This window comes from Diadema antillarum, unplaced genomic scaffold, assembly GCF_040938485.1.
Source record: "Diadema antillarum isolate AM-2024a unplaced genomic scaffold, OU_Dant_1.0 seq00000364_RagTag, whole genome shotgun sequence".
In the NCBI taxonomy this organism is placed as follows: Eukaryota; Metazoa; Echinodermata; class Echinoidea; order Diadematoida; family Diadematidae; genus Diadema; species Diadema antillarum.
The window spans coordinates 53,564-67,676 of NW_027271365.1; the positions used below are offsets into that span (position 1 = coordinate 53,564).

General features: G+C 39.5%; 1 protein-coding gene across 1 annotated transcript in view; it reads left to right on the forward strand.

Moving 5' to 3' along the window:
• The first annotated feature begins 1,799 nt into the window (after positions 1-1,799).
• The window catches only part of LOC139731151 (uncharacterized), a 31,355-nt gene continuing 19,041 nt past the window's right edge, over positions 1,800-14,113 (forward strand). The window contains exons 1-2 of the mRNA XM_071642032.1: positions 1,800-1,864; positions 13,904-14,017. Of these exons, the coding sequence (XP_071498133.1) occupies positions 1,804-1,864; positions 13,904-14,017 (175 nt within the window). The 5' untranslated portion in view covers positions 1,800-1,803. The remainder of the gene's footprint in view (positions 1,865-13,903; positions 14,018-14,113) is intronic.

Here is a 14,113-nt window from a genome sequence, read left to right on the forward strand (position 1 = left end):
GCACGTCTGCTTCAGAAACAGATTTTTTTTTAATTAATATCAATGTAGCATCCTGGTCGCTGACGAAGAATGCAATAATGATTTACCTCTTTGGTGCTTTGGGCTGTTTTTTTAACATGTGCATCCCGGGCATAATGGAGCGCTTAATATTGCCAATTTTAGGTTTTATCACAGCATTGTAATAATTGCGTCGTACACCTCTCTTCCTCGCTGGAAGTGCCGTCTCAACATTGCCATGTATTTTCGTTCCCAAGGTAACCAGTTTGTATCATCAATAAGCTGTCTGACCCTGTCTGCTTCGAAAATGCTTTTAAAATTTTACTTTTATCCCAGTGACATTTGCTGGCCGAATTGAACCATACGGATATTATGTGCCCACAGGCCTCCCATGAATTGTTGGGCTTGCTTACAATAATACCCACTCGTACATTCAAAGAATACATGTCAACTTCTCATTCATTTTTAATGCAACAGGTCGGAATCGGAAGGGGGTGGATTGATGATATCAAAACGATGTAGGTATAGGAGCTTTTGCCATGCTAGAGCAAGAATTCATTAAAACTGGTGCAAATTTGACACTTTCGTGATGCCGCTGATGAATGAAAAAAAAAATTTCAAGGAGGTCATCAGAATTATCACTAAACATTTTTCGTGAGCCTTCAGTAGGGAGAGATGAGAGAAACTATATTCTCCAGTGCATATTACATATATTCTCTTTCAAGAATTCAGAAGACGTTGGAATCATTAAACAGACAACATGGAATTTTACAACTGGTGATACTGACTCTACGTTCATGAAGCTTATACTGTGGATTTTAATGGGAATCTTCATCCAACGCAAGTGAAATTACTATACCCCCATCCTTCCGAGGTGGGCTACTGAGCCAAAATTGGCGTTTCTCGCAACGCGACCCACGCCCCATTTTGCTCCATGAGGCGGTATACAATTAGATAATTATATGGTTTCAAGGAATTAACTCTCTTTGTCTCTCTCTTATCCTCTCTCTATCTCTTCTCCTTCTTTTTCTCCGGTGTTTGTTCATTCGCGTCCCATCTGCCCCACAATGCATCTATCCCCTCATCATCGGTATTTTCCAAGGCATTCATTGACTTGACATTCTTGGACAGTGTTGCATTTGCATTTGAATGAAAGAGGGATTGCCGTGACAAATCTCTCCCCAAAACGACCCTCTTAAAAGCGCTCGACCGTCTCAGAAGAGAGAGAAGAAGGGAGGGAGAGCGAGAAAGAAAGAGAGAGAAAGGGGCATTGTGCCTGGCATGGCTGAAGAAACAAGAAGTCCGTCTTTTCAACTCCAAAATAATAGAAACAGATTTTGAAAAGGACCGGACAATATACACCAAGACTGTGGCGTGGAGAGCGAAGCTCCCTTTCTTGAATGAAAAGGTCCCAATGCAAGTGGGTGCGGCTGCTGAAACTTTACGCTTGGGAGAGCTCCCAACGACTCTTGCGCTTCATCCTCGCGCTCATTCTCTTGAGGCTATGGTTGGTAGGCCTATTGACTGTGTTTCACTGGTGGTAGCGTCACCTCAGTAGCTTTACTTTCAGCGTGAAGTCACCCGCAGAGTCCGCATCCACTCCACTCAGTCGCGGAGCCTTGCCAAACGTGGACGCAGCAGGACGCGAGGGGTGATTTTTTCTGTGAGTGTGTGCCCGTGTGTATACCCACCCACCGGCCAGGCCCCAACCGACAGACTACCTCCAGCAGTGGTTGTAAACTGGTCTCACTCTCACTCCATAACTTTCTTTCACCACCAGCGGAGTCCCACCCTCCTGAATTCAATATGAGGCTTTTACTTCTCTCGGCCATCGTGGCCTCCTACATTGCATTGTCGCAGGCACAAGGTAAGTTCCTTTTCCGTTTTTCTTAAAGCAGCCAGTCTCCGGTATAACAACACGCTATATTAGCCAACTTCAAGGTTTATGATAGAAGACTGTATTTGTACTTAACAGGCATTTTTGTAAGCTGTGGAGAATGACAACAAATGAAAGTTCAGATGACCTCGACAATTGTGCATTTTAAATTGACCCACATTGAATCAATTTTTCTTCCAGTCTGGTCCAGTCCACCGAGGGCGAATCATCATTTTCATTTTCATCATTCGCATGCCGAAAACTGGCATTCTCTTTTTTTTTTTCTCTGGCCATAACATTTAAGGAGTGTTACAATTAGATCTAGATTATGGACTATATCTGATCTGATTCTGAACTGACAGTGACAGAGAGGGTGAAATACCTCCCACCCAATAACAAAGAAGAAACCATTAAAAAAGATACCAGGGTAATTGAGCAAAATGAATTCCCCACCTTATGCAGTCTTCGAGTTATCGGTTCTTCCTCAATCCAGAAAAAAAAAATAAACGGGATGAAGTTCTTTCATGCTTTACTGAGGAGGGAGATATAAATGGATCAATGAAAGCATAATGAATTCTTGTAAAAGAAAAAGCTGGGCTTGGCTGTTGAATCGATCTGAAGGCTAGCATGAGAGAATCTGTAAAGACAGCGTGGAACTACGAAGTTTGCGGTCGGAACGGAAAATCAATTTGTTTAAATCGCATTCCTTCGGCATCTTGGCGTTCTTGAGGGTACGTTATCAAAATGCATGAAGAAGCGTTCCTCGTGCACCCTGTATACGTGTGCGGACAAACGCGTGCGGAACAGGATAATGCGAATCAATTCCCCCCCCCCCCCAGCCATGTATTATGTAGGTAATCCAGAAGTAAGAGGAAGAAAATGCGTTTGTTCTTCACAGCCTTCAAAACTACTCTCACTAACTTTGCTTTAAAAATACACGGACTAGAAAACCTTGTGAGGGAGTTGATTTTCCTTCTTTTTTTGGCAACATGCGGTTTTACATGGTAGTAGGTCCTGCCAGGGAGGTGCCTCCCTGGTCCTACACACGGGAGGGGTGTAGTTTTATGGGCTTTGAATCAGTTTAATCCTTGTCTAGACTCTACATCTCTGTTGAGCATCTGAGTTTCTTTTTTTTCGGTTTTTAACACCAGGCTTACCGCGAAGAGACAAGGGACTAAAAGAAAACAAAAACGGACAAGTAAAGACAATGACAACAGTTTGTCAAGAGATATTGAAGTCATAAAGATTAAATAAAGGAACTGCGACTCATTGATTTCTCGAGATATTACGTCCCTAGATCTGTGATAACTTAATAATCAATTCTAATTTAACGGGAAAGGGTTTCAGGAAACGCGCTCACCTGTGCGTGTGTTCATTTACCACCGGTGTGCACCTGCCCGCGAAATTTGTGTGTCTCCTTAAAATGGGACTGATACCATTTTTGAGCTTTACAATTTCGTGAAGCAAGAAATTATCGCATACCGCGGTGAAATTGGGTACCCTTTTTCAGATCGAGTTCATTGAACTCGTATTGGATGGTATTAGAACCATTCTCTTTCATAAATCTTCACCACTTAAAGGCTCTACAGCAGTAAAGCGCCCTGTGCTGGGACGACGAAAAAATAATTTAATGTTAACGTGTTCAACAGTTAAACTTAGAGTTACTGTAGGTCATTGTTAATGGAGCTTCGTGATAAACTTGAGACTAAATGTTGTGTCTCTTCCCACCTCCCTGGTCTGACAAAGAATGTTCTCATTCGGTTGTGAACTAAGGACAATTTGTAACAATTCTTTCCTCCGCGCCTTATATCTTTAAGTGGCAATAGGCGTCTGGTGCTCTTACGCGGAGAGGAAATTCAAAAAAATCAGAGGCGTCTATGTAATGATCAGCAGAAGAACCGAGGTTGTCAATGGTGATGGCACTGACCCTCATGTACAAAGAATCGAATGTTCTATCTTAAATGAAAGCAAGAGATTATTGAGCAAGAGGAGTGGATACTGAGGTATAAGTTTTCTTCAATTTGTCACCCTCTGTATACACATGAAATTTGTAAAATCGCAACTTCATTTTTAATAAACAACCATGTGGGGTGGGGGGGGGGGGGGGGGGGGGGGGGGGGGGGGGGGGGGGGGGGGGGGGTGGGGGAGGAACCAGCGGGAATCGAACCTCTCATCTACTGCTTTCCAGGCAGCGACACTACGTGTTTGGTAAAAATGTAGATCAGCAGTTGCAATATTACAAATTTCATTTGTACAGAGGGAGACAAACTGAAGAAAACCCACACTTCAACGTTCTATCTTGTATTTAAATATCAAGCTTTGGAAGGGATGGGGAAGAGAATGATGACAAAACACATTTAGGCCATGAGTAATACAATTATGAGTCATTTGAAAATGAGAAAATAAAAAAACTCACACATTATATACACAAGACAATGATTACGTAAGAGTAAAACGTGCAGATCATGGATCTGTAAGTCGTGGTTATCTTTGCGACAACCAATGAAATGTTATTTGAACTGCAACCAACAATAAGAGGGAAGAAGGCATAATTATGAATCTTACACGTAGAAGAGGCAAACTCGAAAGCTTGATTGCCTTCAACTCGTGAAAGCCAGTTCACGTGCACATTTGAAAAATGGGATTTCTCTCTCTCTCGTTCAAACGAAGAATGGTCCTGCATAATCCAGATGGCTAGAATGGCCAGTCAGTTTGCACTTGAAAAGCATCAATTGGTTGAAATTTTTTTTATTCTTTTTTTTTTGCATTGAATGCATGCGCGCACATTTTTATTGATGATACTGCGAAATACCCGGAATTTAATGAACACTTTGTCAGGTGGATGTGCTGGTAAGCACCATTTATCAGGATTGCATGAATATTCATTACATCACATAAGCTGCTTATCTCGGTGAATCTTAAAACCGACATGCCTGATATCACAAATGACCATTTTCTTCTCATGCGCAAAGTGGACTACGAACTGGCTTATTGGCCCGAGTCAGCCCCGAAGTGAGAAGGGTGGCGGTTTGGGGGGGGTGGGGGGGAGGGGAAGGGGCATCACTCCAGGTTAGTATATGTATTACAATAAAATGCAGTTACAGAAAACGGCAGTATAGAGCCTGCGTTTACTTTCATTGTCTAAACGAATAGTTCAGTAGACTTTCAATGCCGGCATTAACATGTCATGAATTTATCAAAGGAGCAGCTATCCGACGCCACTGCCGCTCAAAATAGTGGGAAAAAATGTTAACTTTCACTTGAATTGAACAAAATGGTAAGTGCACAGCCATGAACGCGTGTCTTCCGCACATATCTGCTGGGGAAATACGTGGCGCCTTCAGAATGTCCGCTCCCTGTTGCCACTAATACGACCACTTGTTGGTGGGCGGTGAAGCGGAACTATATGAACTGGTTTTACAATGAACATAATCCGATTCCCGCAACCGCATACCGCGGAAACGCCACCGTTTCCAACATGCCTTGGTATTGCAAGAATGCGCCCGACCTCGTAACACCTCATATGCACAAAAACGTTGGTGAAATCGCCTGATTTCGTCACAATGTGTATTTTGCGTGGTATGAATTTTGTGTTGAACTGATGACGGAGAAAGACAAGTATGTGAGTGTTTTATACGTGGATAACCACATTCTGTACATACGTAAATGCGTAGAATGCACACATATCGTCGGTGAAAACATGAACCGACGTTTCCGACCCGCAAGTGCGCAAATGTGAATCGGAGAAAAACGCGTTTGAAAATATGGACTTTTTCAACGGATGAAATCACGTAGTTATCGACTGTTAATCTAGACAAACGTTACACCACAAGAACGCCCAAGACCTGTTCTTTCTAACCATTGTAAATTTATAACATGATTATCTGCATGCAGTGAGTATTGACGTGGGGAAAATTAGGTTGAAATTTCGGACAGTGCTTTTCTGCCCGTTACAGCGTGCGAGGAGGTTTGCGTCGGTTCATGCCATCAAGTCTATTGCGCGTCTGGTTGTAAACAGACGTATACGCTTAGATACGTCGCTTCATCCGCGCACAGTAGGTGAACGCGTAGCGCAAGCACCGTCTCGTATGGGTATGCTTACACAGGCGCTCAATATGGGTCAACGAACTTTTCTGCAGACTCGAAGGCACACGTTGGTTGGGTTTTTGCGTATTACAATATTTACTGTTTTCTAACTGAAAACTGAAAAATTCAACATGTTTGTGATTTTAATGTACGGTGTATATACCTATGACTTTTCATATTTTATTACAGTTCACTTAGTGCCAAACAAATTACACTAAGAATTTGACAGATTGCTCTGGCAAGCGAATGTATATAGTGACATCGCTAAATGAAGCAAACGATTACTTTTACTTTTTATATGCAATACAGTATTGATCTTTATTTTTAAAGTGCTTATGTGAGGTGACTTGTACCAGTGTGTACTGGAATTTTGTCAACATTGTAAAGAAAATTATGCATCTCTTATTTCTTGCTGCTATCAACCTTGTAAAGTAGTGCCAAATTACGCCAATTTCGGGATTTTACATCGCCGGTGCCCAGCTCCCCCCCCCCCCCCCAAAAAAAAAAAAAATAAATAAATAAAAAATAAATATATAATGATGATAAAATAAAAAAGGGGACACTTTATTCTTTTGTTGCCACTTCCGTGTTACATCAACTAACATGCAAAAAAAAAAAATACGTGTAGTAATAATCAAAAGGCCTTCAGCGGGGAAAAAAAAGGGACTTATCACGCTCATACTTTGGGTTTCATCTTTTTTCTAGTTCCACTACCGTGGTAAAAAGAAAAAGAGAAAAAAGAGAAAAAAAGTAGGGGCATAGTTGCGACACCCTATGTACATGTATTCCTATGCATCGTCCAAAAAAAAAAAAAAATAATAATGATAAAAGTGGAGTGACATTTTTTTTCTTAAACAATTAGAAAATTTTCTAAAATTAGAAAAAAACAAAACATGTATAATACTTACAAGTTATGGTGAGCATTCAGTTGCCACACCATTTACTTCATTTCTTAAGTGATCTCTTGTACGTTATCACTGCTAACAGTATGGAAAAATTGATAGAGACAACACAAAAGCAAACTCACTTTTTTTTTACATTCAAAATCATTTCACATTAAACATGTATAGTGGTCAAGATATGTATTACTTGATCTCATCTTTAAAACAAGATGGTGCCTCTGACAAATCAAGATTTACAACCAGTTTGCAATACTGAAACTGTCTTATTGTTTATCTAGCAATCTGGATATTAGTGAATCAAAATGAGAATAAAATCTCCACATGACAACACGTGCGCTCATCCATCACACACATCTTTACACATGAAACACTGTACAATTATTATCTTCTCTTTTTTTGAACACTTTTATTAACAGTAGCCGGTAGATACTAATACAAAGTTGTATACATAGTACAAATTGTGTGTCAACAATATTACTTAGGACTTACTATCATCAGAACATACAATACAGAAACATGACTGACCTTCAATTGAAATTAAAATATAAGTTGGTAGATGAAGTACATGTATAAACAGAATTTTGTTAGAGGACACTACAATGAGCTTACAGCACAAATACATGACAAATTAATTTGTACAAACAAGAGTGATGATATAACGTGATTATGTTCGTAATCTAAAAACATTACCATTAACATGGGATAGCAATAGTGTGAGCAGCATGTATCTACTGTTACAGTAGCTAAAACGAATACAGTAGCAAAGAGTATGACAAGCAGAGTAGAAAAATGGAGAAAATAACAACTGCATTTAAAATAAGAAAAATGTGCAATAAGTCTGTCAAGCAGTAGAAATCCAGCAAATGCAGCATCATTGCATTGCAAAAGCAAGTCTTAGCCACAGTTCAACAGCATGTCACAACAAAAGCATGCGGTAGAGTCACATAGAAGTGTCCATTTCAACATGTGGTATCATGGCATATTTCGACTAAAAAAATAAAAAGGCAAATGCCAAGCAACATCTCACCTGCATGCTGCAGTTTGTGAGTTGAGTACATTTCAACATAAGTTTATGGACCTTTGACCTTTAATGAGTTGACGACGATGACAACAACTACAGTGACACCTATGTCTTGCTTCCGCTACGCAGGCAAGACAAAAACAACAACAACAACAACAACCACCACTGCTGGGCCCCATTGCATAAAAGTTACTATTATGGTAACTTTGCCATCCAGTGGAAACTCCCATGGAATTCTTGATTTTGATTGGCTGTTGAGTATTGTTGCCATGGTAGTTACCATTGGATGGCAAAGTTACCACAATAGTAACTTTTATGCAATGGGCCCCTGGTAATTAGAACATTCATGTCCAGGGAGCAAAAACACACTAGCTTCCCTTCCAGAATGAATTTGATAACACACAAATCTTTCAAGAGAACATAATGCACTCAACTGAAAAATCCACCAGTGGAATGTATTCCTTGATGGCCACAGAGTCACAAGAAATGAATTACTAAAGCTTCTAATTCCTACATGGATTTCTTAGAAATTTTTACAGTACTGCGCTGCAATGCATTTTACGTGTGTTCTTAGCCTTACTAGCATTTGGCTGTGTGCATGTGGGGAATAGGGAAATTTCACACACAAAACAAAAATGAATAAAAAAAAAAACATGACGAGCCACAATAAGTTCAACAAGGCAAGGGTAGGGAAAGGAAAAGAAAGCAAGAATGTTGGGTTATATTGTATCTTAGCAACATTGACATTTGTACAATAGCGCAGCCGTCAACATGAACCAATCAAAACAACACTGTACCAAATTCTAGGTAGAAATCCACTTGTACACTTTCAATTACAACGTACATTTCCTATTTAAAACATCATTATGATATTTACAGTAAAGGAGAACCAGAATTATATTTCCAGGCTCAGCACTACTAATTAAAGAAAATTCTGGAAAGCTGGCAGCTATGCAGCAAATGAGAAATTAAAAGCATGGATGAAGTTTTGGGGAAAAAAGTCAGGTGTGTTATGCTGAAATGGTAAATTGACAGGCATGGAATAGATGAAGATGAGAATCATTAAAGACAACTCAAGGGCTGGTTTGATATTCTCAACTTATTTTTTGGTTTCTGAGATTTATGGCAGATAAACAAAATGCTTATGCTGTGAGGGAAATACAAAATACAAAAATTTGAATGAAGAATAAGGCTGATAAAAAATATCACTGCATTGATCATAAGAATATTGACATGGATTCATGATGAGTGCATTCTTGTGAATCTGCCAATTAAGCCCTGCTGTTCACATCTGCTACACATCATATTTTGGCAATGTCATATTTGTCCATTCTCACTATAATTGCAATTGACCTATAACATGAAAAAAAAGTAAATGCAGGAACAGATGACACCTGACAATGTGGTATCCTTGGGTAGAGTGGTACCCTTGCAGTTCCTTTGGAGGGACAATTACAGCCACTTTATTAACATTGGGAGCAGTGATCAAAAAGAAATGCTCATATTATCGCACATGTATGGTTTATTTGTGTCACGAAACACCTTAGCAACAAAAATTTTGCAACAAAACCACAAACAGGAGATAGTACTAATTTTCTCATTAAACTGTCACAGTGATGGTTTATTCTAGAAACGGTTTTTATTCAACTATTGTTAACTGTTTGTTTATCTTACAATACCCTGTACTTAACACTGATTGAATAGAGATTAATATTTTCACGTTGGTGATTTTTTATCCCTAACACATAGTTAGAAACTACTTTGAAGCACGACAACAGTTTGTTTTCTTCATCTGCAAATGTTAGCAAGGTGTTTTAAGTGTTGCTGTAAGTGCCATTGAAGAGGTGCTCTGCACTTGAAAAAACAGTACCTGGGTGGATACCAAGTGGTACTGTTCCTGTCATTGAAGGGGTGCTCTGCCCTTGCAGACCAGTGCCGTGGTGGGGACCAAGTGGTGCTGTAGCTGCCATTGAAGGGGTTCTCTCCACATGAAGACCAGTACCTTGAGTGGGACAATTAAAGTCACTTTTTAACATTGGGCGCAGTGATTAAAAATATGCTAAAATCATCACATTTGATGCACATGTATGCTTCAGTTGCACTGCAAAACACAGCATTTAAATAGTTTGCAATATTGTCCCAGTGATGGTTTATTCTAGTAACAATTTTGATAAAACTATTGTCCACATTTTTTTAAATTTTACAATACCCAATACTTACCATGAAATAAATACAGATAAACATTTAAGGTTCATGATTTTCATCCCTAGCTCACATTTAAGAATTCTTTTGAAGCACTAAACCATTTTTTTTTCTTATCTGCAGTTGTTGCCATAGAATCTGGGTGGATACCTTTTGTGGTACTATTCCTGAAATTGAAGGGGTGCTCTGCCCTTGTAGACCAGTGCCATAGTGGAAATGATGCTGTCGCTGTCATTGAAGGGGTGCTCTGCCCTTGAAGACTAATTGCTTGGGAACAAGTGGCATTGTCACTGCCAGTGGAGGGGTGCTGTGCCCTTGCAGAGTACCATGGTAGGGAGCAAGTGGCACTGTTCCTGCCATTGACGGGGTGCTGTGCCCTTGCAGACAAGTATCACGGTGGGGACCAAGTGTTGGTATTGAAGGAGCACTGTGGTCTTGAAAACCAGTGCCATGGCAGTTGCCGATTGGTGCTGTTGTTGCCTCTGACTGGCCGCTCTGCCCCTGGTCTGTTCGGCTTGCACAAGCTGTACAAATAGTATAATCCCATGCAGAAGAGCCTGAATGTTATACATGTACATGTAATTTATGATGTACGTGGATAACAATATCAAGAAAATATAAAGGGATTACTACAAAAAATCATTAAAAAAATGAAAACAACACATTCCATCAACTTGACTGACATATGTTATGGGTAGCAATTATTCCCCCTGCTTTCTGAAAGTGGTTAGTCAAGTGGTCTTTCATTTTGATAGAAAAGTTGATTTTTGGCTCTAAGGCCCAAATTCACTAAGGTGGTTTAAATTTAGACCATGGTACAAAATAAGCGTAAAATGGGTGTACCTTTGACAAGTGCTGATCAACGAGCGATTGTTAATGTTATTGAGCATCTGCCAGTGTATGCAAGCTGTCACATGCTTTTACGCAGAGGGAATTGCATAAACCATGGTCTAAATTTAAACCACCTTCGTGAATTCATACCTAAGAGTACAAGTTTTGTAATAATCTATATCCATTTATGTAAGTATACTGACACTAGAACAGCTCAAGATATCTAAAGATAAATACCTAACATCATCATTAAGATAAAACCCATTACTAAATCAAATTCTGATTGTTGATATTTGCTTCCTACATAAATTATTTGACTGTATGAACTGCAATGACACTGAAGTTGTAATCTACATATTTCTTATTCAAATGGACCTCTGTATTTTAAAAAAATGTATGATCTTGAACGCAAACAAGTTAAATGACAATACCCTGATTGATTTTAAGGTCCAACCAGACCATCTATCTTTTCATACAACTTGATAACTCTAGAATCTGAACAATCTCTAGTCATGGTGAGTGGTTTTTTGCAATAACCACTCACCATGACTAGAGATACATTTCTTTTACACGCACTGTTCTCTCTCTCTCTCTCTCTCCCTCTCTTGTTAGTATAGTAATGCACACACCAGATATCAGCTTCGCAAAAATCACTCTACCATAGACTTTGCACGTTTTCAAATGCCTCCATCAGATTTCCACGTGACAGCGAACAGCATTTCTTTGTATTGCTTGTTGAGGCAAGGTCCCAAGAAGAGCCATTTCAGTTCTAAAATCTGATTAATATGAGTGGATTTTTGTCCCTTTTTTTGGCTTAGACTTGGAGGAAAAAAAACCAAAAAACAACATAGCCATAACATAGGCGTAGTACAAGTACTAGGCTCCTACCAACCTAGTAGAACTACTGCTACTACAACTAGCCTAGGCTAGGCTGGACAGTGTTTTGATATCTAGAGTAGACGCCTATATATCCTACATTGATACAAATAGAAAGTACAATTAAAATAATTGTATGTGTCTTTTGTAGATATCTACATGAACGGAAAATTTCTCTCACGCAATTAATAGGGGAGTTTTAGGGAATTCTGAAGCGAAAATAAGTTTTTAGTGAGAGGTGTTCAGATACAGAATCTTTTAGATAAAGGCTACAATGAACACAAAGAATTAAACTCTTGCTGATTGTTCTTACACGGTTACTAATGAATGGGACTACAATAATTGAGACGGCAACTAGGTTACATAAAACTATGAAAATTACTAATTTAGTTATATTTCCACGACATAGGCCTCCAAATACAAATGTGAATGTGAAATAGGCTGTGATATACACCTCATAGGTGAATTTTAACAGAAATGTATTCTTCTTTACCTGTTTGTCATCTTGATCACTGACAATACGCCACTTCATCCATTCACTGAGGATTCGATGAAGAGCAGAGGACCGGCGTTTCACCCCGAAGTTACAACGTGCGATCCTATGCGATGCGTCGGTTCATTCACGCACATGCAAAATACGCGCTAGTTCATGAACAGACGCATGCGGATGCGTCACTTCATGCAGTCAGTGCGACAACAGCAGCGACAAAATAATGTACGGCGTGTGCGTAAATCATGGCTTTTGGCTGTAATTTGAAGTACACAACTTGCTACGATGATAGATGCAAGTGAGAACAGTGGAATAAGGCAAAAATCTAATTTTCGATAAAATTGAAAAAAATTCTCAGATACGTCGGTTCATCTTTTCACCGACGATAGAATGCACACATATACAGACACATCAAGATCTATTATGCACATAACTTGATCTCTGCCCTGAATTATGTAATATCCTCCTGCCCAGTTTTTGTAAGGCACTGTTTTTTAGTCTCTTTTTAGTCAAGGTACTTGTTTATCGTATGTCGACCCTCGAGCCTATAGACACACTGATATTTGTGTCATTTGTGTAACATGATCCCCATGACTGATAAAATCCGAATGCCTGGTACGAAGTCTACGCGCCATCAACATTGCGTAAATGAAGACAATACGGCCACACCTTGCTCACACAATGCCCCTTGCGAAATGAAGAGCTTCCATCGCATCGATTCATTGCCATTCAACCATCGTTTGAAAACGAGAACAAATGTCTTGTTACGAGAGGAGAACTACGGGGGGGGGGGGGGGGTGGGGGGTAGATCTTTTCAAAAATAGAAAAAAAAATATATAGGACATGGCACCCATACAATAGGCAGGATTTGTTTGGATTCCCTCTTTAGGAAAACTTGTAAAGATATTTAAAGAGCCCATTCCTGACGTCAATGGGGATATGCGCTGGGTTTTATTTTCCTTTCTTTTGAAATCCATCTTTGAGCCGTCGCAAATCATCGTTGGAGAGCAATGACCGCATTTTCCACCACCGCTTTACTTTCATCCCGCAACACCTCTGATAATCCGAATCAATATCATGGATAATTGTCGGTGTGGCACTAAATTGAACGAACAATATCTGAGATTTTGCCCCAAAAAAGTTCTTGGGAGAGCCATATGACAACTATTATGTATATTTGATATTTGTTAACTTTTTTGGTAGTATTTCATACATTTTCCCCCATCATTTGACAGTTTTTTAGGCGAATAATCGTCATGAGAACAGTCAAAGGAATTCAAACTTTTAAACCCAGGGCAGGATAAAGAATGTTACTGCATAGATCACTGCGTTATTATCCTGACAGTCCGAAATTTCACCGTACACTTGGTGTTGTATGATTAAAGGAAATCGGTTACTACTCCAGCTTGAAAGTGGAACTCTACTTCTATAAACGCTGCCAAAATGAAAAAAAAAACTTTAAAGAATGGTCATTAATTCAGCCCTTAAAAAGTTTTCGGTAATTCTACAACCAGAACAATCATATTCGAACAAAAGGCTCAAATAAAAATGTCTGCCTTACCTTAAACATTGTAATAAACAGATAAAAATAACGATATTAATTGATGTCATTGATTTTACAGGAGAGTGTAACAGCTCGCCGTGTCAGAATGGAGCCGCCTGTGTCGACGGCGCTGGTTACTACACCTGCCAGTGTCCCGATGGATTTCACGGAGTCAACTGCGAGATCTTCTACGGTAACGAAATCCTCAATCATGTCTTATTAAGTAAAACCTGATATGCTGGAGTACCACGTAATGTTTCAAGGTATTAAATTATTTTTAGTCCCCAAG